General features: G+C 34.9%; 1 protein-coding gene across 2 annotated transcripts; it reads right to left on the reverse strand.

Annotated features, from left to right (window-relative positions):
* Positions 1-11,086: 11,086 nt before the first annotated feature.
* GHITM (growth hormone inducible transmembrane protein) lies at positions 11,087-25,605 on the reverse strand. Of its 2 annotated transcripts, none has more exons than XM_051981960.1 (9): positions 25,489-25,605; positions 22,967-23,140; positions 18,719-18,818; positions 18,067-18,178; positions 17,692-17,833; positions 16,662-16,770; positions 15,811-15,999; positions 14,761-14,932; positions 11,087-12,455 (listed from the first exon to the last, which is right to left on the reverse strand). In XM_051981960.1, the coding sequence occupies exons 2-9, from the start codon at positions 23,102-23,104 to the stop codon at positions 12,371-12,373; spliced, it is 1,047 nt and encodes a 348-aa protein (XP_051837920.1). In that variant the 5' UTR covers positions 23,105-23,140; positions 25,489-25,605; the 3' UTR covers positions 11,087-12,370. The 2 variants fall into 2 exon arrangements, with proteins under 2 accessions (XP_051837920.1, XP_051837921.1); XM_051981961.1 differs by having other exon boundaries at positions 25,479-25,600.
* Positions 25,606-26,386: the final 781 nt, after the last annotated feature.

A 26,386-nucleotide genomic window follows, 5' to 3' on the forward strand; every position in this document is an offset into this window, starting at 1 on the left:
TTACTATTTGACAAAAACTTCTGAAAAAACTGGAAAATAATATAGCAGAAACTAGGCATAGACCAACATCTCATACTCTATTCTAAGATAAAGTTGAAATAAGTACATGATTTAGACATAAAGAGTGATATCATAAGCAAATTAGGAGAGCAAAGAATAGTATATCATAAGATCTATGGAGAAGGGAAGAATTTATGATCATATAAGACAGAAGTTATGAAATGCAAAATGATTAATTCTGATTGCATTAAATTAAAAAAAAAGTTTTTGCACAAACAAAATCAATGCAACTAAGATCAGAAGGAAAGCAGAAAGCTGGGAAACAATTTTTATAGCTCTGTTAAAGTTTTATAGTTTCTGTTAAAGGCCTCATTTCTATATGGAGAATTAAGTCAAATTTATAATTCAGGTCATTTTCCAATTGTATAGTCAAAATATATGAAGAAACACTTTTAGATGAATAAATTAAAGCTATCTATAACCATGTGAAAAAATGTTCTAAATCACTATTGAAGAAATGCAAATTAAAACTCTTCTGAAGTACCATCTCAAACTTTGGCTAATATGACTGAAAAGGATAATGATAAATATTCACGATATGGAAAGATCAGAACACTAATGAATTGTTGGTGGAGTTAGGATCTGATCAAACTATTCTGGTAATTTGGAACTATGTCCAAAGGGCTATCAATCTGTGTATAGTCTTTGATCTAGCCAAATCACTACTAGGTCTGTATTTCAAAGAGATTATAAACAAGGGAAAGGGACCCACATGTACAAAAATATTTATAAAATCCTTTTGTGCTGGCAAAAAAATGGAAATTGAGGGGATGCCCATCAATTGTGGAATGGCTGATCAGATTGTGGTATATAAACGTAATGGAATATTATTGTTTTATAAGAAATTATGAGCAGGCAGATTTCAGAAAAAACCTATAAAGACTTATACAAACTGATGCTGAGTGAAATGAGCAGACTCAGGAGAACACTGCACATAGTAACAGTAATATCGTATAATGATTTAACTCTTTTCAGTGATGCAATAATCCAAGGCAATTCCAAAGGACTAATGATGGAAAATTTCATTCATATCCAGAGAAAGAATGCTGGAGTCTGAATGCAGATGAAAACATACAATTTTCACTTTTGGAATTTTTTTTCTTTTGGTTTTTCCTTTTTGTTCTTAATCTTGTGTATGGAACTATGTGTAACATGATTTTATATATATGATCTATATCAGATTACTTGCTGTTTTGGAAGAAGCAGGAAAGAGGAGGGAAAAAAACTTGGAACTTGAAATCTAACAAAAATAAATATTGAAAGCTATGTTTTCATGTAATCAAAAAACATTTTTTACTATTAAGTTTTTTTAAAAACCTGAAAAAATAGATCACTACATAAATTTCAGGTATATGTTAAACAATGATTTAGAACCAGAATTGAACTGAAGGAAGAGGGTAGGTTGGATCATATTGGGGAAATTACATGTCACTTTGAATAATTCCAATCACCATCTTAACACAAAGCTATCAATATTCTATCAATGATATTAAATGGTGATGAATTATGGAACACTACAATCCCAAAAGAACTGATATTACTAGTTGCTTCTTAGTTGAAAAGAGAAACAGGCTGGACAAGAGAGCTAGAAGAAGAGATAAAAGACAAAACTCTCATGGAATGACATGATGCTTTCATGGGACATTAAATGAAAATATTAAAAGACTCAGTGGAAACTCTTAGGTATCAAAATTTGGCTTTTTCTACAATTATTTAAAAACATTAGACAACTAGCAATTAAACATGAAAACCACTCAGAGGAGAGTATCCTAACATTCCCTGTTTGAAGGGGTAGGTGGGTGGGGACAAATGGCTGAAAACTCCTATTGTCCAGACTTTGATATATAATTAGCCTCATCAACACATATATTTTGGTAAAGTTATGAGAGAATATAAACAAGAATCTTATAGGGTAAGAAGTCATTGATGAATTTTACTCTGAAATAATAGAGGAAGCAGGTAAACTCACAGATTCATTGAATTATAAATTTAGCAAGTGGTTTATGTTTGTTTCTTTCTTTTTTTTCCCTGGTGGTAAGCCTCAAGAGGGAAGTGAATATAAACTAAATATGTTCTCTTTTTCCAGTGCCTAATACAGTGATTTGCATAAAGTAGGCACTCAATACATGTTTGCTGAATATGTTAGCTGTTTTCATAAAAGATGAGGGTAAGAATCATAAGAGATGTAATTTAGGAAAACAGGTTTTTAAAAATCTCATTAAATACAGAATTTGGTGTATCTGAGTCATAATTCATCTGTTAAATCAGATTTTAAATCATTTTTTAAAGGTTATTTTAAAAAAATTTCTCTTAAGGAAATGGTTTCATATCAGAAAATGTTAAATCTGTAGCAACTAACTACTTCTGATGACTCAGAATGGATCAGTCAACAATGTAATTAAAAAAAAAAACCCAGCAACACCCAGTGACATATATTTTCTTTATATATGTAAATAGACAAAACTGCTCCACCATTTCCCAGAAAAAACAGAGATTATCAGAAGTGCACAGAAATGGGAGAATGAGTGAAATAATTAAAGAATAATCATACATCATGATAAGGTTACAAGAAAAGTCCCTCTAACCAAATTCAGTTGATTAATTCAGTTGAGGTGTTTGATATTCCTGAACTTACCTTAATTGGAGTCCCCTTACAGAATTATTTATTACATTTTAACTCAAGACAATGCTTATATGTTAAAAGGAGGATTAGGGATACTTGAGTGCTGAAAGGAAATTATAAGTCAAAACTAGTCTTATTAGCAAGTATTTGTCAGTTATCCACCAAATTTGGGGGTTACACATCATTAACCACTGTATGTTACATCTGGGGGTTATACAAGTCATTAGTAATTGTTTACAAAATTTGGAGGATACAGATATCTGTAGTAGTTATTTATCAAATCTGAAGAGTATATTATGCATTACCAAACTGTACCACTCAGGTCCTTATTATAGAAAACTTACATACTTACATATTCAGAGTCCACAAAATGGAGGCTTAAAATAAAATGGAGTCAGTTATGGAAAGGTAACAAACTCATTCTCACTATAAGGAATACTGTGAAGAATGTAAATTACCAAAGTGGACTTGACAAAGGCCAGGAATCCATGGGAGGGAATGAAAGCCCGCATCTTTGTCTTATCCCATTCCTAATTCTCCTCCTTCTTCTTTCTCAGTGAAATCACATGTCATCTTTGAGCTTCTAGAGACAACATAAGACTTATCCAGACTGCAAAACAAGGTGCAACTACTTGTGCTCTCTCATCATTAATACCCAAACAACTGCCAGGGGCTTTACACCTCTCATGCTTCCAGCTCTCTTTGGACACTGCCATTCTCTTGATGCAAGTTCTTGCTTCTATGACTTGGGGTTGGTCTTTGCCTTCAAAACTCTCTACTCCAGTCCTCTCCCCTCAGCTCTCAAAATGATGCTCCTGACCACACAGCATCACCACAGCACCTCCACTCTTCTGCTCATGCCCCATTTCAATAAAATCCAGTGGCTCCTTATCACTCCTTGGATCAAAAATCCCCTTTGGCTTTTAAAGTCCTTCCTATTTTTCCAGTTTTATTTCCCTTCATATATTCTTTGATTCAGTGACACATATTTATTCTTCACATAAGACACTCTATAGCCCATGTAACATTTTCACTAGCCCTTTCTCATGCCGAGAATTCTCTTATTTCCTTCCTCTAGCTTCTCTGACTTCTCTCAGTTTTAACCTTCTTCTTTAACCTTAAAAAGCATTTCCTTTAATGCTAGTGCCTTCCCTTTTATAGTCGAAAGATATCTTTAATTTGGGTAAATCTTATATTGCCTCTAGAAGCCCCAATTTATCCTTTTTTTCTCTGTACACAGTAGTTTGCACACTGTCTTTCCTATTAGAATGTGAACTTCTAAAGCACAGTAACTATTTTTGCCTTTGTATTCCCAGTGCTTACCATAATGTTTGGCACATAGTAGGAGCTTAATGCTTGCTGACTAGACAAGTAGAAGGAATTGAGAGCCTGCCCAATTACAGTCAAATATGGCTTGAAGAAATTCAAAGAGGAAAGCATATATATTAAAACAATCAAAGCACTGTCATGCAGATGTCAAGATTTGATGGGAAGCTCACAAGTGAGGATATAATTTTTTTTCTTGGTCTTAGTTATTTTGTAGCTTTTCTCTCCTTCGCAAATCCCTTCACTTCTTTGGGGCTCACTCCCCACCCATCAATTTACCCATTGAGGAGGTATGAGACTACCCCATCTAAGGTCTGTTTCCAGTTTAATACTTGTGATTATGACCATGTTGAATCAGTAAGGATCTCCAAGTTCTTGAGAAGAGAAACTAGAACTGAAGGGGGTCTCAGAAAGACCTTCTGTATTACTCCCTCATCCTTTTTTTCACCAACACCAAGGAGTGGGTGGTGAGCAGGAGAGGGAAAGCAACACCTTTGTAAAGGCAGACCTGTTATCACACTTACAAGGCACCAAACTGTCTGAAACCTACTTTCTTTTTTTTTTTTTTTTTCCCATTTGTCTGTTTCTATGTCAATATAGGTGACAGAAATGGAGGGAATCTTGAAGATTATTCTGAACCATCCCTTCACTTTATATGTGACAAAACCCAAGCAGGGGAAGTGACTTTTCTCACCTCCCCCCAAAAAGAGGAATTCAGGATTTAGACAAAATTATGAAATCAATGCAATCCAAGGTTTTTTTTTTCTTTTTCTAACACCTACTTTTTCATGTATTCCTCCTGTCTTCCCCAAATTTTACTGACTTTATCTGTGCTAAAGACAGGCTGGAATCAGTCATTTACACCTTATTATAAATTTGCAGCTCTGTGTATTATCTGCTAGGAATATTTGAATACATTCTCTCAACATGGAATGAAATGCTCATTATCCTGTTAAAAGAATTCAGTCAAAAGACTGGGAAAAAGGCATAAACAGTCAATCAACAAATATTTGTTAAGCTAAGCACTGTTGGACTCTGGGAATACAAAGTCAAACAATCTCTACACTGAAGGAGTTTACACTATCAAGGGAGACATGTAAACAAATATGTGTGTGTGTGTATATATATATATACATGTATATATATATATATATATATATATGAATTCAAAACAAATAGAAGGTAGTTAGAATATAAAATAGGTAGAGCACTAGAAGTTGGAAGATAGACATCTTTAGAGTGCTTCTTATTCTTTGAAATTATACTTTAGAGCAGATTATATGACTCCCACAGCTATGGGTAGATGATGGATTCTTAATCAACTAAGAAATGGAACCAGTTACAAAAGACAAAATGTAAATGTATCTAGGATAGAAAGGGAAGTAATTAAATATGTGTTTGGGGGGTGAAATCTTATCAAATTTCTTTGATAAAGAGTTCGGTATCTAAGACATTGAAATAATTTTTCAAAATAAATTTTTATTGATAGCTTCTGTTTCTTACATCATAATTATCCAAGGTATCCTTCCTCCTGTCCCTCGTGAGTCATCCCATATAACAAATAGTTTTGGAAGAAAAAAAAAAACAGCATAATTAGTTGATACGTTGAAAATATCCAAAAACTGATCTTATATATAATACCCACCTCCCACCTCTACGGAGGTGTCCTCATATCTCCTCATTCAAGTCTTATTGGATTTTTGTAATTTTGAGTCTATTTTTTTTTTTTTGGGTGTATATTCTTTCAGTTTATATTGTTAGAATTACTGCAATATGTTGCTTCCTTGGCTGCATTTACTACACTCTGCATCACTTCAAACAGATCTTCCAATGCTTCTTTGTATTCATCACACACACAATTTTTTACAATACAATCATATTCTATTACATTCATGTACTACCATTTGTTTAAGCCATTCATTCCTTAACTGATGGACACTTAGTTTCCAATTCTTTGTTATATATAAGCAACATGTATTTATACAAAGAGAAATTTATATACATATACATAACACATACATACATGTGTATCAATGGATATGGCAAACAGGCATTCCCTGCTAAGTGATCAAAAGATGAGCAGTTCTCACAAGCATTGCAAAGTGTTTGCAACTACATTAAAGAATGATCCAAATCATTATTATACACAAGAGGCTAGGTGGCATGGTAATAGAGGGCTGGGCTTAGTCAGGAAGACTTGAGTTCCAATCTAGTCTCATAATCTTAAAGACCCCCTGGACAAGTCACTTAATGTGTATGCCTCAGTTTTCCAATCTGTAAAATGGAGATTAAAATAATAGCACCTATCTCCTCAGGTTGTTGTGAAGATTAAATGAAAAAAATAATTGTAACACACAGAGAGCCTGTGACATAATAAGCACTACATAAATGTTAGCCATCATCATCATCATCATTATTATTATACATTGGCAAAGATGACAAAAAATGGTGATGTTACAGGGACTGTAGTATGATTAGGAATTAGGCATACTAAAACACACTGCTATAGGGCTCTGAAATACTATATATTTTTTCCCCCAATTACATGTAAAAAGATATCACCATTTTGAAATGCAATTTAGAATTATGTAATTAAAGTGACTAACAATCCCTATACCTTTTGATCTTTAGTCTTTTACTGGACCCATGCCATAAGAAAATCATTTATAAGAAGAAAGTTTCCATATACATCAAAATATTTATAGCAGTATTTCATATGATAGTAAAGAATTGAAAACAAGTTGATGCCCACTGACTGGAAATGACTAAACAAAATGTGGCACATGAATATAATCAAATATTACTGGGCTATAAGAAATGATCTATATCTATGTGATGAATGCAGAGAAACATGAACAGATTCAACATGAACTAATAAGACTGAAGTAAGCAGAGCCAAGAAAACAACATAGACAGTAACTGCCTCAACATAGATGAAGAGAACCACCACACACCAAAAAATAAAGCGAATATAGCACAATTCTAAGATCAAGTGCAACCTGGTACATCCTCCATAGAAGTGTGCAGGTCCACAGGTGACACTACACACGTTTATGGACTTTTTTTCAATGCATTAATTGGTTGTGCTGATTTTTTTCCCCCTTTTCTTCCTATCTTAAAAAAAAAAAACACTATTTGTCATATGGGAAGGCTCCGGTAAAAGGAGAGAAGAGATATAATGGAAAAAACTGATGACATAAGAAATCAAATACAAAAGCTTATTTTAAAAAATTACATCTTTAGAAGGCAGCTGTTCTGCCACTCTGGCAGTAACATATTTCAGGTACAAGGATCAGGGAAAACATTCATTCATCCAACATAAACTGATTAAATGCCTACTCTGTGCAAAGTACATAGGCACCAGGGCATGCTACTTTGATGTCACTTGGGAAAGAAGTCTCCAGTGGAGTGGCTCTGGGATCTTTGCTAGATCTTTAGCCACAGGATGGCCTGTGTATAAAATTCATAGGTAACAAAAAGTGGTAAGAAAGACATTAAGCACTGGGTAAAAAGTGTTAATATTGAAAAAGATGTTGCTAGGTGAGAACTTTGAGTCAAATAGAATTTAAAAGGAAAAAAGTCAGCAGTATAAATTAAGATGGAGAGACAAGTTCAGACAAGAATTCATCTGGGAAAGATAGGTGGAGCCACGGATAGAGCTCTTCATTAGAGATCAGAAGACACAAGTTCAAACCCTGTCTCAAACACTAACTGGTTTTGTCCCCAGGCAACCTCTTTCAATCTGTTTCCTCAACTGTAAAATGGAGACAAAGTTGTTGGGGAAATCAAATGAGATGTTTGTAAAGCACTCTGCAAACCTTAAAGCGCTGTATAAATACAAGTTTTAGTGAACTACCAGTAGAAAAATTACAGTGCAACCAAAAAGGTAAATTTAATCTCAGGTTTCATTCTGAGAGGCAGTGTTCAGAAATTAAGATGTGATCATCCCGCTGTATTTCTGACCATATCAGATTATACCTAGAATATCATGTGCAATTCTTAAGAGCCACACTTTAGGAAGTACATTGATAAGTTGAGTATTTCCTTGAAAAGGAAAATCAGTGACAGGGAAAGATAATGTGGAATGTTGGAGGGGATGTGGAAAAACAGGGACACTGATACATTGCTGGTAGAATTGTGAACATATCCAGCCATTCTGGAGAGAGATTTGGAACTATGCTCAAAAAGTTATCAAACTGTGCATACCCTTTGATCCAACAGTGTTTCTACTAGGCTTAATCCCCAAAGAGATACTAAAGAAGGGAAAGGGACCTATATGTGCCAAAATGTTTGTGGCAGCCCTGTTTGTAGTGGCTAGAAGCTGGAAAATGAAAGGATGTCCATCAATTGGAGACTGGCTGGGTAAATTGTGGTATATGAATGTTATGGAATATTATTGTTCTGTAAGGAATGACCAGCAGGATGAATACAGAGAGGACTGACGAGACTTACATGAACTGATGCTAAGTGAAATGAGCAGAACCAGGAGATCATTATATACCTCAACAACGATAGTGTTTGATGAGGATGTATTCTGATGGAAGTGGATCTCTTCGATAAAGAGAGCTAATTCAGTTTCAATTGATCAAGGATGGGCAACTATCCCAAAGAAAGAACACTGGGAAATGAATATAAACTGCTTGCATTTTTGTTTTTCTTCCCAGGTTATTTATACCTTCTGAATTCAATTCTCCCTGTGCAACTGTTCGGTTCTGCAAACATATATTGTATCTAGGATATACTGTAACCTATTCAACATGTAAAGGACTGCTTGCCATCTGGGGGAGGGGAAAAATCGGAACAGAAGTCAATACAAGGGATAATGCTGTAAAAAATTACCCTGGCATGGGTTCTATCAATAAAAAGTTATTTAAAAAAAAAAAAAAAAGGACAGTGGTATTATCATGGAAGTCCAAAAGAAGGCAGGCAAAGAAGGAACTCAATTCAGTAGACAGAAGGGGACATTATAAGTTTTTGCATACAAAAATGTTATGTGCTGAAAGCAATGTTTTATGAATATTAATATAAGTTAGTGAAGCAAATGATGAAAATAATAAAAATTTAAAAAAAAAAAAAAAAGGAAAGGAAAACCAAAATACTGAAAGGCCCCAAGAACCTGCCAGATGAGGATCAAAGCAAAGATTCTAATATTTGGTCATGGACACCTTTTGGCAATCTGGTTTTAAAGTCTGTGGATCCAGTCTCTAGAAGATGTTTATAAAATAAAATACATAGGATCACAAAGGAAACTTATTCAAAGTTGGTATTAAAAATATAAAATTCATAGACCTCTTGAAGTATATTCTCAAGAGTCCTTAGTGGTCTGTGGACCCCAAATTAAGAACCCTTGAAAAAACTAGATAGCTGGTTAGCTGGGAGAAGAGTTTGGGGCAAAAGATATATTCAAATGTTTAGAGGATTATCATATGGAAGAAGGAAGATCTAGATGGCCCTAGGGGATAGAATTAAGATCAGGGTGAAGGAGTATCTAGAAGTGGAATGAATTGCCCACTGCAGGAGATGGCCATTTCTTCTTTTTTTGGGGGGTATCTTTAATCAGAGGAAGGATAATCACTTGGGTGTGCTGTTGAAGGCATTTGGAAGGAGTGGGCCATATTGTACTAATGCTTTTTCCTTCTATTTACATTGTATCTATTTTGTATGTACAATTTTTTTACTTTTTGTGAAACCCCATATCTTGAAAAAGTAACTCCTTTAAGAGAAAGGTTGGAGGAAATGGAAACTCGGTAATAGTAGATGAAGCAAGGGATACTTTTAGAATATACTCCTCATGTGGTGATTCAAAGCAATTCTACTGTTTCTGAAATGGAAAATATCTATCACAGATAGAAAATTCCAAGAAAACTAGGGAGACTGAGTGGATAGAAGTATAGTACTTTCACCTTTTTTCTTTTGGTCTGATTTTTCTTACAGATAACAAATATGAAAATATATTAAAAGGACTGCATAAATTTAATCTATGTCAAATTGCTTGCTGTTTTGGGGGGGAAGGGAGAAAAACTTGAAATGTAGTTGTATAAAAATATTGAAAATTATATTTACATGTATTTGGAAAAATAAAATTCTATTTAAAAAAAGAAAAAGAATAATATATTGCTTCCAAAAAGGATGAAAAACAGTAAGAATTTTGTTACTACACTGCACAGAGTCAGAGATATCTTGTGGGTTGTGTTTTTTTGGTATTGTTAAATAGGAATTGTATTCAGGTTGGCTTCTCTCCTAGGAGATGGGGAAAAAAAAATTCAAAATGCCTCATTCTCTCAATCTTAAAGGGGAATGATATATTACTTAAAACTAAACACATTCCAACCCCCAACATTGTGACAACTGCATGTTTAAAAAAGATCTGAATTGGAAGGAAAAAAAAAAAAGACTTCTGAGCTCTCTTAAAGAGGTTGGGGAGTAGAAGAATAACTTTCCAAAGAAGGACCATTGCATATTTGGAGCAAAGAAAAAAACAACTAAGGGAGAACTAAAATATTGGAGCCAGGATCCAAAAAGGTCTTGAGGCACTAGAATGGTGGGCTGAGTCTAACCACCTGAAATTTAATAGGGATACAAGTAACAAAATTCTGTAACAGGTTAAAGAAAAAACTTTGTTAAGTAGGAGATGGAGGTTGAGCTCAACAATCTGTTTGGAAGTGGAATGAGAGTTTATTTAATCAGCACTATTGTGATAAGGAAGCCAAGAGAACTAATGCTGTCCATAAGCTGTTTTGTAAGTTCTACTGCACTTTAGCTAAGTCAGAGCACATTTATATTGGAAAATCCCCTAATTTTTCTAGAAATATCACTTTTAATATGTCAACTGCATGAAAAATTACATCCTAATAAAAACCGAAAATAATCTCTTATGCATTAAGGCAATGACTACCACCATAGGTTAAGGACACAAAATCACTCTGGAAAGTTTTCCTTTCTTGTAAATCTAAAATTACTTAAAATTTCCATGGTACATAATTGAAAGCACTCATGTCTAAGTTTCTTTTTAAAATGGGTACCAAACCATTTCCTTTAGTGTGTATGTAGTTCTACTGGAGAAATTACAGACCAATCAACTATCAAGCTAGATCTTTATTATTTCAGTTAAAATAAGCACACCATCTCTCTCCAATGGACAAGATTAGCTATTTCTGGATAGTTGGTGATAAACACATCTTGCCAGAAATAGCAATTATATAATTGCAATAATTTTACAAACTCAATTTCATTCATTAAAAAACTTCCAAAAATAATTTACTCTGTGTCATAAATTTACAAGCTTTACTTACAAGGAAGTTGTTTCTAAATTAATAATGGACTGAGAGGGAAAATCTGTAGAAAAATTAACATTAATTGGAAACAATATTTTACAAAGACAAAACTAATTTGGCCTCTAATTTTAGCATTTTAGTGGAAGGGATGCAATAACATTCATTTCTGATAGTGCAGGAAAGGAAAGCGATTCCATATCCTAAATGACAAACAGAATCTTTTTAAAAAATAAAACGACAAAGACAAGTCCTAATCTTTGATTTATGTTGAAAAAGCTACATCTATATGTATCAATAAACTTACTGGCAAGGATAGGATAGGCAACCAATTTATTACTTTTAAAGCTTTAAGTTTAAAGCAAAATTATTTCAAATAAATAGTTCTAAATGATTCAAAAACAGGACTTACAAAAATAAACCATGATAAATATTTGGAGAAGGTTAACATTTTGAGACCTGGATGGATTGTAAAGGTACCTTCCTTATACTTGAAATATGAGTATTGGTATTCCAAAAATGTCACAGCGACACTCAATTGTCTTTTTAGGATAGATGTTTCACTTAAAAATATCAGGTGAAGGCTAATTATGTTAAAAACAGTAATAACTATACCTAATAAACCCTATCCATTGCCAGTTAGCAAGCAGCAATTATTTAACACTTACAGTGCAATCTAAAACTAGAGACAGGTTCTCTACATCAATTCTGGAGGTCTCTTTGTACACACAATTCCTTTTTGAATGGTAATAATAAAATTATTAAATAATATTAATGAAATGAGCAAACATATGGACAACTAACACAATGTTGAAATAAAGTGTTAATACTGAAAAGTGTAATCCTTTTCCGTTAGCAATCACTCAAAGATGAAAACTAGAAAGTTTATATGCTTATTTGCAAGAGAAGTGCTGAATTTATTCTCAAGAAAGGTGGAAGTTGAAGCATCACATTGTACGGGAATAACAACCATGATGAAGTGGCTCTGAACTTCTGACTTCAACCAAAGCTGCTTGTACAAGAAATGATTTAATAAGTATACACACCAAGAACACAAGCAAGATTTGGATGGTTCAAAAATGTAATCAGTTCATTTCTTCCTGTTGCTCCCAGTTGCTAGCATGGTGGCTACTCGCATAAAGATATTCAGTGTATCCATGTAGATTCCCATCATCCTATAAGAAAAAAGAAAGTTGATAATGTAGTAATGACAATTATTTGGTAGGGGAGCCTTAACTATAGAAGCAACTACAGTATATACATGCAGAATACTATTTAAAATGGAAAATGAAATTCTAATAAAAAATTTGGCATCTGTGAATAACAACACCTTTTCTCTTGATCTTGTATTTCACTTAGAATATGATAATGTTAAAAAAAAGATATATTAGCTTGAAACTCTTAATTTTTTTTTACTTGGGAAATAATAAGCCTGTGAAGTCTTAGAGACTGATCAGGTTTGGTTTGTGTCAATCAAAACAAAGCAAAATCAACACAACTTTTAAAAACTTATCAGTCTGGCATTTGCATATATAAATTATAACTTGTCCCCCCCAAATATTTTTTTCCTGTAGCACCATGAGCTTATCATTGATTGAAGTGTTATTTTTAAAAGAAAAATAAAAAGTGAATGTAACCTATATTTCACCTTTTAAAGGGAAGCAAACAGAACATTTGATATCTTGTCAAAACCTGAAGAATCTACTTCAAATGACTATATTTTTACCATTTTGATAGATCTAAGAATCTTTGAAATAAAAATTTATTGTAAATATTTTTTCCTTGAATTTTAGCTGCTACATGTACTCTAGACAGTTTTCAAATAGGCTACTTGCACCTTTACTATCATCAGCCTTCTTTGATACCATGTCAATTAAAAAATTTTTTATACTTTGCAAATACTTACAACTTTTTAAATGGAATGACTACTATGCAAACATGCCATAAAGTGATGATAATTATGTTACTCCAGGTAAAAATGAGTATAAAATGGAATGTCTTGTTTCTATCAGTTCTATAATTAAGAGAAGAATTCATGATCAAATAGAAAGAGGTTCAAGGGAGGTAATTGATCATTTTAATGATATAAAATTGAAATATAAAGGAAATCTACTCAGGCATTATATCTCACACTTATCAGATTTGCTACCATGACAGAAAAGAAAAATGACAAGTATTGGAGGGGATATGGAAAAATATTGACATTAATGAATTGCTGATAAGAATAGTGAACTAGTTCAACTATTCAGGAGAACAATTTGAAACCATATCCAAAAGAGGTTATAAAATGTGCCTACCCTTTGACCCAGCAATAGCACTATGAGGTCTGTATCTCAAAGAGATTTTTAAAAATTAAAAAAAAAGAAAAAAGAAAAAAAAAGGAGCTAGACATATTTTAGCAGCTTTTTATAGTGGTAAAATATTGGACATTCAGAGGATGTTTATCAGTTGGCGAATGAACAAATTATGGAATAGGAATATGATGCGTTATTATTGTGTTGGAAGAAATGAAGAGAATGACTTTAAAAAGACCTAGAAAGATTTATATGAACTGATGCAAGGTAAAAAGAGCAGAAGCACTAGAAAAAATTTATAAAGGAACAGCAGTATCAGAAAGATAATCAGCTGTGACTAATAATAATGATGATCCCCTACAATTCTCCCCCCATCTCCCAACTGAGGGTTAAGTAACTTGCTTAAGGCCATACAACACACAAAATCAGCTAAGACTGATTTTGAACTCAAAGTCTTCCTCACTCCAGGACTGGCATTAGCTTTATCCACTGTGACCACTCAGCTGTGCCCAGATCCACAATTATAAAGAATTCACAATGAAAAATGTCATCCACCTCAAGACAAAAGTATTGACAAACTCAGGGTAAATAAAGACTGAAGCTTAATGTTTTTTCTTTATTTTCTTTCCCAGAAACAAAGCTAAATGCAAAAATTTGTTTTGCATGACTACATATTTGTCATTGGGTTTTTGTTTTTTCTTGCTCTCATTTGGGTAGTGGAGGGAATGGAGGAGAGTCGAATAAAAACTAAAGAATAAAAGTATGTTTTATCTTTCATTTATCTATCTATGTGGAGACAATTGGGATTAAGTGACTTGCCCAGGGTCACACAGCTAGAAAGTGTTAAGTGTCTGAGGCCAGATTTGAACTCAGGTCCTCAAGACTTCAGGGCTGGTACTCTATCCACTACGCCAGTTAGCTGCCCATTTAGTTTTTTTTTTTTTAAACTTTTCTGAAAAGAATGAAAATAGATACGACACTATACAATTCCAGTAGCAATGTAGTAACAAGTTTTTCAGAGTAATTCAAATCCAGTACAAATGAAGCCAATCAGAACAAACCACTTATTTCCTTCAAGCTTAAAGAGTATTTGATTTAATACCATTTTTAAAAAAGGAAAAAAAAAATACTCCCTCTCCCCAAAAAGAAATTGACCTTCAGCTTTCCAACACTACAAAATACTTACGAATTAATAGGGTCATATCTTTCTGTGCCATACATTGGCACTATTTCTGCCCGCCGGATGACTTTTTGGGTATCATGTAGAAGGAATATGCTAAAAAGAACTAATCCACCATAAATTGCCACAGAATAAAGACCAGCACCAAGTGGGGTGGTAGGTGGTAGAAACATAGATCCTGTAATCAAAATGGGAAAAAGCAATTTTAGCACAGTTAGATTTAGAACGTTCACATATCTCTCATTTCTAAATCAGAAATTATGTACCCAACACACATTAAACATAAACACAGTCAGCAACATAATCAAAAGAAAATTTAAATCTAAGGACAACAAAAATGGAAAATTTGCTCAAGGAATAGAATAGTTATTCTTTGTAATTTTGTTGTTGTTCAGTCATTTTTCAGTTGCATCTGATTCTTTGTGACCCCCCCATTTGAGGCTTTCTGGGCAAATTGCCATTTTTTCCCCCCAATTCATTTTCGATATGAGGAAACTGAAGCAATCAGAGTTAAGTAATCTGCCCAGAGATATGTAGCTAGTGAAATGTCTGAGGTCTTATTTGAAATTAGGAAGATGAGTCTTCCTGATTCCAGACTGGCACTCTTGGTTATTGCCCGTTCTTTGTAATAACCATGAATTAACCCCATGTTCATAGAATTTTAAAAGTTGCCACTGGAAAAGACCTTGGCAATCAATTAATCCAATCCTATCATTTTTTAGAAATGAGAAAACTAAAACCCAGTGAGACTAAGTGACTTGGCTAAGGCAGCAAGCAGAAAAGCCAGACTAGGGCTCTTTTCTTTATGCTACAAAGTTCTATTCCTCATCTGATTTATTAGACCTTTTTTAGTATAAGCGATATTTAGTGATATTTATTTGGATCAATTGTGGTATTAATTTTAAAGTTTATTTCATAGGATGCTAGCTAATAAAAATCACATTTAATATAAATTTATGTAATTCCTGAAATAATAACCCCCTGATTAAATTATTTAAGTTATTCTTTAAAAAAATCATGGTACAGAATAAATACATCAAAATTAATCATGCTTACCCAGAGAAGAAACAAAAACAACACCCAGGCCCACTCCCAGTGGTGCTCCCATGTTTAGAAATTTTTCACTAGGAGCACACATGGCTACAGTAGAGAGGCCACCCACAATGCCTGCTGTATACCAAAGAGCTTTGAGGATCAGAGGGCCACCCAACAAAGTCAGAGGGGCCACCACTGAACCCATGACACCTATGGAAATAAAACGCATTGAAATATTATCTAAAACAAATGGATATAAAATAATATTTGTCTTAAACAGATATTTAGCAAAACATTTTTCTTAGGAATAATGCTAATAGTTTTATAATCATAACATCGTATGTATTTTCAAAAAATTATATTATATACTAAATTATCACATTAGATAAAAACATTCTTGGGCATTCCTAAGTTAAAAGAACATACAATCACATATTACAAAAAAGGAAAAACTTAGAGAATGTTACTCTAGATGAATGAAATTCTATTTAACCTTTTAAACAAATACAATTCCAAAGACAAGTTTCTTATGACAATACAAATGTATACCAATGTTGAAATACAGCAAATTTAAATGAACAGATCAAGACTAAATATGATGGTAGGTTTCATAAGCCCATTGCTGAAGGACAAAATAGGCATGTCTTTATTAACCATTTGTAGTTTTAAAACTTAACCTTAAAGATTTTTGTTTTTATAAATTATTTCTATAAACATTCTACTTATCTATAAAGAAATTTAAATCCCATCACAAGGTGTTTCTAAATTAAGATGACAACATTCCTTACAAATTGTTTGTCTCTAATAAGATACCAGAGAGAGCAACACTTTTAGATTATTAAGACTATACGTTTAAACTATGGAAGACATACCAGAATGCAACATCCAAGCAAGATGTTTTGGACCTGGACTCTGTTCATATGATATTGAGTGAACCAACATTCCAGCTCCAATCATGGCTACAAAAGTTGCTCCAATTGTCTGTAAGATGAAAAGTATTACTGGGAAAAATAATCCTTGCTTTCTTTTTTAAAATCAGAAGTGCTAAGTAATATCATTAATTTTTAAAACTTAAAAAAAGAAGATAATATTAGATCTCCCAACCTAAATGTCAATCTAAATATAGGATTATCTTTTCAATGCTTGACTTCTCTTTAAATATGTTTAGCAATGGCTCCCTCTGCTGTTAACATGTGTCCTAGGAATTCTTTGCAACATGCTAGAACAACAGCAGTCAACCTAACTTTGGAAAGATTCTGGGACATGCGGGGATTTTCAAAGAGTAATTTAGCTTCCATTAGCTATGTAACCACTGGGCAACTTAGTTAATTCCCAAGTGCTCAGAAAACAGATGCCAATCTACACGACAGTTTTCATTCTAGAAAACTACCAACAAATCTCATATGCTCACAAATTATATTAAATTATACGAAGTGTAATTTTCTGCAAAAAATTTATTAGGAATCAATTGTTCATATAATGTTATAAATGTAAATTGTTGTATTATAGTGATTTCTCAGTTATCAGGCACAACTTGTCTTTGGAATAAGATTTTTCTATAGAAAGCAATTTCTCCAAATAAATGAAGCTTACTTTAATCTTCTAGGTATCAATAATTTCCATTGTTGACAAAAATTTTTCTAAGCTGTATTTCATACTTCCTTGAATTAAAAAATAAAAAACTACAACAAAAACTAGACTATACTGAACATAATGATTTTAAGATTCAGATAATCCTTAGGAAAGGAATTGATTTCAATGTTGTAAATTGATTTTGATGTCTCTTCAGATTTGTGAGATACATCTATGCATCTGTTCTTTCATTGATCTTCCTCGATAAAGTTTCCTGTCTTCCACATATACTTTAAAAGCTATAAAAGAAAAAATTCCAAATGTACTTACCATCCAGGAGCCCCTCAACATAAAATTCATTAAAGCAGGTGATCGGCTAACTGCTATGGCAGACAATGCTGTTAAACCAACACTTCCTGCGAAATACATATAGGTGGCATGAATTCTATCCCTCACATACTGTGGCCAAATTCTGTAAGAAACAAATATGACAGATAGTTAAGACTGTTTTGGGGGTTAATATTTTGAGTTCTTATCACATTCTGATTTAATTTTTAAGTTCAATAAAGCTGCAATAAGCAGTTTTACTTTCATTAATGCTTATTTTAATAGTTAACTGGTAACAAAATATTCCTCAAGTGGTTGAAGATATGTGCAATGAGAAAATAATGAAACTTGGTTAAGCCCAATGTGGAATTCACTTACACTGCCTTTTCAATTGCCCCAATCTCATCTGACATTCCCAAGCCATAGTAGCAGAGTGCTCCAAGACCAACAGCGGCTCCTCCAGCAACAAACCATCTTCCCATCTGATCAACTGCAGAGGGCAGGAGAAAGGACTTATAGTATCTTTCATTGTGATTGACCAGCAAGTATTAATGGAATAACCCTTCAATGTTAAATAGATCTTAGGAGAAACAGTATTAACATTTCCTTTGTAGCCATTTGTTCATAATATTTTTAATCTTTCATTTAAAAAACAATTAGATTTTGAATATAATTTTATTGAAGTGAATGTTAATTTATATAATCGATTTTTATAATAACTGGGTGGTGGAAGGTTCAACATCTTTAATAAAGTTTCAATTACTTTTGTTTTTTAGCACATTAAATAACAACTCTATACAACAATAAAGTCAATAAATAACAAAATGCCATTATCCCACAATACAAATCTCATTTAGTTTCTAGGATTGTCTTTAAAGCTATATAGTAAAATCCAATATGCCACATTTTCCTTCCAAATTGGCTGCTGAATTCAATGTTATAGTTTCAGAATTATTAATTTCTTAAATATCAATGACAATATTGACTATTGTTCAAAGTAGAAAAAATTTATATTTAGACAGCTGCCTACTTTTAAATACTCTTTCTGCTGATGGTTCAAATGCTGCTTCCTTAATTTCTTGGCCAGTTTTTCCACGACGGATCCCAAATCTTGATTTGGTGGCATATCCCTGATGTATTTTTTAAAAAAGAAAAAGAAAAAAAGTGAGTGACATCTTCTAAACAGCTTATGAAGTGGTATTTCTATAGTGACAATATATGATGGAATTAAAAAAAAAAAAAGATAGCTTTTTATTTTTCAAAATACATGCAAAGATACTTTACAACATTCACCCTTGAAAAACCTTGTGTTCCAAAATTTTTTCCCTATCTTCACCTCTCCCCTAGATAGTAAGTAAGCCAATATAGGTTAAACATGTGCACAATTCTCCTAAACATCTTTCCACACTTATCATATTGTACCAGAAAAAATCAAATCAAAAGGGGATAAAGAATGAGAAAGAAAAAAACAAGTAAGCTAGCAACAACAAAAAAGGGGAAAATACTAAATTTTGATCCACATCCAGTCCCTATAGTTCTCTCTCTGGATGCAGATGGCTCTCTCCCTTATAAGTCTATTGGAATTGGCTTGAATCACCTCATTATTGAAAAGAACCAAGTCCATGTGATGGAATTTTTTTAAAAAGTTACTATAAGGCATCTGAAATAAAATATCTGAAATTCAATTCAAAAGACATTTATCAAATTCCTACTGTGTGTGAGGTGGAGGGGAGGGAAGGAGGCACTCATTATGTTCGAGAGTGTTCATTATGTTCATCACAAAGATGAAATGAGACAAATCAAGAAACTTATGGTGTTCAGGGTAAAGTAAAACATTTACACATATTAGGAATAAGAGAACCATACAATAGAATTTGACATATAAAAGATTATTTCCAGCTCGAGGGAACGGGACAAAAGAGATTTAAAAAAGGCTTCATAAAAGTTAATATTGAGGAGTAAGATAGGAAAAAGAAAAAAAGCAACTGGGCAAAGCCAGGGGGAAGGGAGAGGTGGAGAAAATAGTTATAAAAGTATGGAGAGGTGACAAGAACAAGGGATTAAGAGTACTGAAGTCTTTGCTTCACGTGAAGGAGAGTAAATGCCACAATATAGAGTACCCTGACAGGCTAAGGAATCGTATTTTATTAAAGAAACAAGGGTAACCAGGCTTGGTAACTGATGGGAGATAAGGGTTGTAGGATAAGTGAGAGGAGGAAACTCTTCTGGATAAAGAGTCTGGAAGACTAGTAGGGTTATAGTAAACAGAGAGAAAGCAAGGTGAGGAAGAGCAGGTTTTGTGGAAAAACAGAGTTCAATTTGTATTTATTTTCACTGGTAAATTCAGGCTGAAGGAAATGTGGGACTGGCATATGGAGGAGAACAGTAGATCTGGTAGTCTAGTTTCAGAAATTATGCATATAGAGGGGAAATTAAAAACACAGAAATGAATTAAGATTGCTGGGGGAAAAGATCATTAGAAACTAGACTTATTAATGGATGTTTATTTATAGAGATGGGAAAGAAAAGTCAGTGTATTAAGAGAAAGACTAGGAGAAAAAAGCATCTTATCACTAAATTTGGGAATTAGTGATCAGAAATGTAGCTGGAGAAAAAACAAAAACAAAACAGACATACAAGATCAACAAAGGGAAATAAAGTTTAAAGGAGAAAATGGCCAAGTGTTAAATAGGTCAAAGATGAGAAAGACAAAGGCCACATGATCTGAAGGAAGTCACTGGTGAGCCCAGAATTTTAGGTTTCAGAATATATACTTCTAGAGTGACTAGTGAGTGCTAAGAGTAGGTATAGATTATTTTGTAAAGAGCTTGATGGTGATGGTACAACTAGTTTGATAGCAGTAGAAATGTTGAGGAAGTTTTGTTTAAAGACAGAAGAAAGAAAACTGGCACATATCTGTAAGAAAAGGCATCATGGCACATGAAAGAGAAAGGATAATTGACAGAAAAAAGCCAGGGAGGAGATGGAAGGAAATAGGATAAAACATACAAGAGAAAGGTGGCTTTGGCTTGGTGCTGCAGGCCTGTCAAAGGTATAGGCTACATATAATTTCCTGTATGTAGACTCTGATTTCTCTAAAGTGCCGACTTATCTCAGAGGTGTTAAGGGGCTTGTCTAAGTTCACACTAATAATAATGTCTGAGTTGGACACTGGATTTCGAGTCTTATTTTCTTCTGCTACAACATGGGCCAAATTATTTCCTAAATCACTAGTCAGACAAGAAGTCTCCTAAATTAAATAAAAGAAAAACCAACAAATTGTTTTCATATCCCTCTAACAAAATTCTTTGGGGAGGAAAATATTAATATCCTCAAATTCTGACTCTTCACCATCTTTTTGACATTATTCAAAAAATTTTCAACTATCTTTTCATTACCAAATTCAAATTCAAAATTATTTTTCCAAGCCCTACTTTTCTTGACTTCTGAAATGATGACAATGTCAAATGTCCTATATCAAATGCTGTTCTCATTTCATCTCAAGGTAAAACCTGTTCTCATTTCTTCTCAAGGTAAAACTATTCTCCTAGTTTTCCTTCTTCTTTGATCACTTCTCAAGTCTTTCTCCTGTTCTAGAAGGTTCAAGATGCTTTTCTTATTTACAAACAGTCTCTCCTTTAGACATTTTATTCACTCTCTCAGAATCAATTGTATAACTAGTTATTCTTCTGGGCTTCAGAACTGCATTTCTAATTGAACTAATTAGCTAATAACACTTAAAAGTTGAACAATCTAAAAGAAAATCTAACTTTCTCTCCAAACTTACTTCCTTTGGTTTCTATGTTTCTGTCAAAGGGCATCACTATTCACCCTGATACTAATAGAAAAACCCTTAAGCTTTAATGCCTTTCTTACACACTAGCTAATTCTTTCATGTCACTCCTCTACTCAAAATTTTTTCATAGTTTTAGATAAGCTAAAGAATTCTAAATTTCTTAGTTTAGGCCTTCCAAAAGCCTGGGAATGCTTTTCTACCTTTCTAGGTAGAAAACTATTTATTTTCTCCATCTAATGGTCATTTCTTAAGAAATGGGACTACTTGCAATCTTTTGTGCATCATATTACATTTAACTAACACTATGCTTTTGATCATAATATTCTCTCTCCTCCTAGAACACGCATTATATTGTTTCAATGAAAATCCTATGTAATCTTCAGATTCTGCCTCTAATGTTGGTTACTCATGAAACCTCTTCTGATTTTCCCCATTTGGAAATGATCTTTCCTTCTTCTCTTTTTAAGTTTTCTCAAAGTGTTTTATTCTACATCAATTACTGACTATAGAGTTACTACATATTTGTATACTTGTTTAAGTGTCGTATATAGTATTGTGGTATAACCGATAGTGTTGGGCCTGAAATCAGGAAGACCTGATTTCAAATCCAGCTTCAGATACTTTCTGTGTGATTTTGGACAAGTCACTTAACCTGTTTGCCTTAGGTTTCTCAATTTTAAAATAGAGATAACACCTATCTCAGAGGGTTGCTGTGAGGATTAAATAAAATAGTATTTTTAAAACACTTAGCTTGATGCCTAGCACATGATAGGCACTACAGAAATGCCCCCTTCCCACTCCCCCAATCTTTACCCCTTCTGCCAAATCCATATAGTTGGACTGTAGGTTTGACACAAGGAAGGAGATCACGTTTGACTTAGCAACATAGTTTGCTCACAGTATATAACACTTAAATATTTGTTGAATAAAAGGTAAAGAAAAGGTAATTATAATTAATAATATGGAACATTGAAATTATTAGGAATGCTAAGTCACAAGATCCCCAAACTGAAACTGTAGTTTTTAAAAATTTTTAAATGAAGTTCTTAAGAATATAGATAAAAATCATTTTTGGATTATACGGTTATTATCACCTTTCCCAAGTATAAAACAGAAAATGACTTAAAATACTGCGAATTAAAGAATTCACTAGATTTAACAGCAAATAAAATAAGAGGAACAAGTGAAGAGAAAGTTTTTAATCATGCTACCATTGAAAAAGAAAGGTGATTTGTGAGGGACAGGGTTTGAAGCATATAAAAACAAAGAAGGCAAAAGTCTACACGTGATATGGAAGAATCAATCATGTGGGAGCTTCCTTATAATATAGAAAAGAACCTCTAAGATTCCTTTCTGATTGTCTCAGGAGTACTTCTATACTAGATATCAAGAGACTGGAAGTTCATGCTTCCTCCTTGTTTAGTGCATAATGTTTTCAAAGAAGATACTACAAAATGTTAAATAATTACAAATTTTACTTACTCTGCTGGACTGTGAGAGCCATTGATTTGTCTTCACAAAGGAATTCCTCAGAACAGGAGAGGTCTGGTTGAGTGTTGGGTAGAAAGTCCTGGAAGGCAGGGCCAGGGTCCGGAGACATGCAAACCTTGCAGCCAGCATGGTGTTACAACAGTTTCACTGATTATTTCTGAAATGCTTTTAAAAAATTGAGCGCTATTAGGTGAGTAAAACATTAAGGTAGAAAGCCTCAGAAAAATTACATTTCTAAATTTTTATTTAAAATGCTAGAGTAGGAAATGGTTTTCTGCTCTTTAATAGCTATGACTTTAGGTGTCAAGTATTACTCACCTTCCTTGTTGGGCCTCAGTTTTCCCCCTCTTTAGTATCAAATGGTTTTGGCCTCAAAAACTAAATATATTAGAATGAGAATCAAGACAACTTTATATGGTTTTAAGTATAAATAAGAGAAGGATATTTATGTTAATTGCCAGGTACTGTGCTAAACACTATACAAAATATCTGATACATAAGGGTATATTTGGGAGTGGGGCTGTAGGGAGAGACAAAAAAGGAAAATAAATACTAAACAATCTTTTTGTTTTCTAATGCCAATAGATACATTGAGGAGAAAAGAAACTGTTAAAGGTTGCCACTGTTTCTAAATTTTGGAGATAAACAATTGCTGTCATTTATTACACAAAGCCATCAAGTTTCATCTCCTTATCCTTCTAGCCATGTCAATCTCCCGAATGCTACAGAATTTATTGTGGTATTTAATATTATACTAAAAGATAGTCCAAAAGTCTGATGCTTAAATATCATGCACTTAATAATGAATAAGATTTTAGTGCTTTGTAGACAAGGATTTTATATTTTCCTTGTATAAAACCACATTATTCGCTTATCTGGCCCTCAGTAGGCAAAAACTTTTTTAAATGAGTCAAGAAAAGGTTATACTCAGTATAATGAGTATATTGCTTTTTATAATCACATACCATTATACTAGAAGGTACAGGAAAAATCATCCTTTAAACCAAAGGTTTCAGATCCAAATGAAAATATGGATTGCTGATTGTATTTTAAAATATAGTTTGCTTAAGAGGTTGAAGCACATAAAACATGTCTTTATGGCATAGTTTTAATTGTTAACTGCTTTCTAAGGGGAAGGCTAACAGAGTATTTGCCTACTTTCTCGAAGAGTTAAGTAGTATTTGAGTCGAATGATTTGCTCAATGAACATTAATTAGAAAATATCAAATAGTAAAAATTTCATTAAGATATTGCAAAAAAACAACAACAATGATGAGGCCTGATTCAAGTGTTAACTCATGAACTTTCACCTAATTATACAAGCAATTTAACACTTTCGCTCACACTAACACAAAGTTTTGCTGGGGCCAGATTTAGGGTCCTTCCCAATCGGCTGAAGTACATTACTGGATGTCAGGGAAAATAAGGCTTGAGATGCTAATCACCAAGGCAACTGCTTTCAGATGCTTCCACTTTCTGTTCCCAATTTCTTCCCTGATCTAGTAGGAGTACCAAGTGGGGGGGGGGGGGGACCTCTATCCCCGTTCCTCCCCAGTTAACCAATCCACAAGCATTTATGAAGCGCCTACTATGCGCCAGGTACAAAGCCGAGCCAAGGCAGTCCCTGCCCCAGAGAACCTTGTGAGAACGCCAACCACCAAGTTCAGAGAATGCCCCCACCGAAAGAGGTGCTCAGCCCTTTCGCCCAATTGCATCAGAAGCGGCTCATGGCCCCGGAAGGTCACCAAGTCTGGTGAATCACTCTGCCCAAGCCAGAAGTAGGGCAGACACAGCTCTCCAGACTCAGGCCGGGCAGCTCCGAACGTGGGAGCACACTGGGAGGGCCCGCTCCCTCTCCCTCTTTAGGCTTGAGTTGCCCGTTCCCGTCAGGGGCTCTCGCAGATCTAGGGGTCAAACCTCCGAAACGCCCCATAGGGTGTTCTTCCTTGAGTCCTCCAGGGGTTTGACGGCGCCAGGTTTAGGGAGCCTCCGGACGGCTGCCCGCGGGGATGATTCAGCACATCTTTGGGCACTCTCCCCCCCACACCTCCCCCCGCTTTGGAATAGAGGCGCCGCAACATCGACCTCACTAGCAGTCGGACCTTAGGTCGCAGGAGTTCTCACCTCATTCCCCACTCCCCCGCCCCTCAGTTTTCTCCCTCTGCAATGTGATGCTTGATGACCTTTAGGTCCCGCAATGCGACTTCCTCAGCCCGGGCCTCAGTTCCCACTTCTTAACACGTTTTGACTACGACTTTGGCAAAGTCGTTACCTTCCAGCCCAGAACCTCAGTTTTCCCCTCGGTAAAGCAAGGGGCCAGATGACCTTTATGCTCCTCCCCGGCCCCCCTTTTCCGGCGGAGGAGAAAGAAGGAAAGGGATGGGAAAGCGGCGACACAAACAGCCTCAGCCCCCCAACGGTTCCCAACGGCCCCAATGGGGAGACAAGGGCAAGGCAGGCGGAGAAGCGGAGAGGGAGTCGGGGTAGGGGAGATCAGAAGTACCTCAGCCCACCTGGTCAGCTTAGCCGCGAGTCAGCCTCCTGATCTGGTTAAAGGTGCAAATACCGGACCCTCGGCCCCGCCCTCCTCCTCCTCTTCCACCTCCGCCACCTACTCCTCCTTCGCTTTCCTGCCTTTCGTGCCCGCAACGGCGTGCGCAGCTTCTACAGGCCACGCACAAACCGAACGGTCGGAAGCAGCCAATCAGAGGAGGCCGCTGCCCGCGGAAGGGCGGGCGTAGTGGGGAAGAGATAGGCGCAGCCACTGGGAAGGCTGGCGTGATGACGCACTCAGACGTCACAGAGGAGTGGGGTGGAGGTGGGGCTTGGGGAAGCAGATGCGTCCATGTTAGGTAGGGGCAGTGTAGCAGTCCAATCACATGGCCTTCTGTTCCTCCCTCTCCCGGGCTCTACGTTTAGTTCCAGAGAATTCCTCGAGAGTCTCTGGCTACACAGACACCCAAGCGATACCCAAGTTGCGTTTGAAATCTCATCCCCAGAACTTTAAACTCCCAGCTCAATGCACAAAGGAAATGAAGTGTCCTTGTGGTGCACATTCTGTTGCACGCAACTCTTGTTAAGACTTTGAGATCTTGGAGCCAGGTTAACCTGAATTCAAATCCTGTCTCAGAAACTTATTACCTCTGTGATCTTTAAAGTCTCATAATTTCTGTTCAGTTTCAACATCTGTAAAATGGGGAGAACAAATAGCACGCATTACCCTGTGACTTTGCAAGCCTATAACCCTGTTTAGCTCAGTTTCGACATCTATAAAATGGGGAGAACAAATACCACCTATTACTTCTGTGACCTTACAACTCATATAACCTTGGCTTAGCTCAGTCTCAACGTCTGTAAAAGGAACAAATTAGCACCCAACTCCTAGAGCGGTTGTGCTGATAAAATGAGTCC

The sequence above is a fragment of the Antechinus flavipes genome, chromosome 2, assembly GCF_016432865.1.
Source record: "Antechinus flavipes isolate AdamAnt ecotype Samford, QLD, Australia chromosome 2, AdamAnt_v2, whole genome shotgun sequence".
NCBI classification, from domain to species: domain Eukaryota; kingdom Metazoa; phylum Chordata; class Mammalia; order Dasyuromorphia; family Dasyuridae; genus Antechinus; species Antechinus flavipes.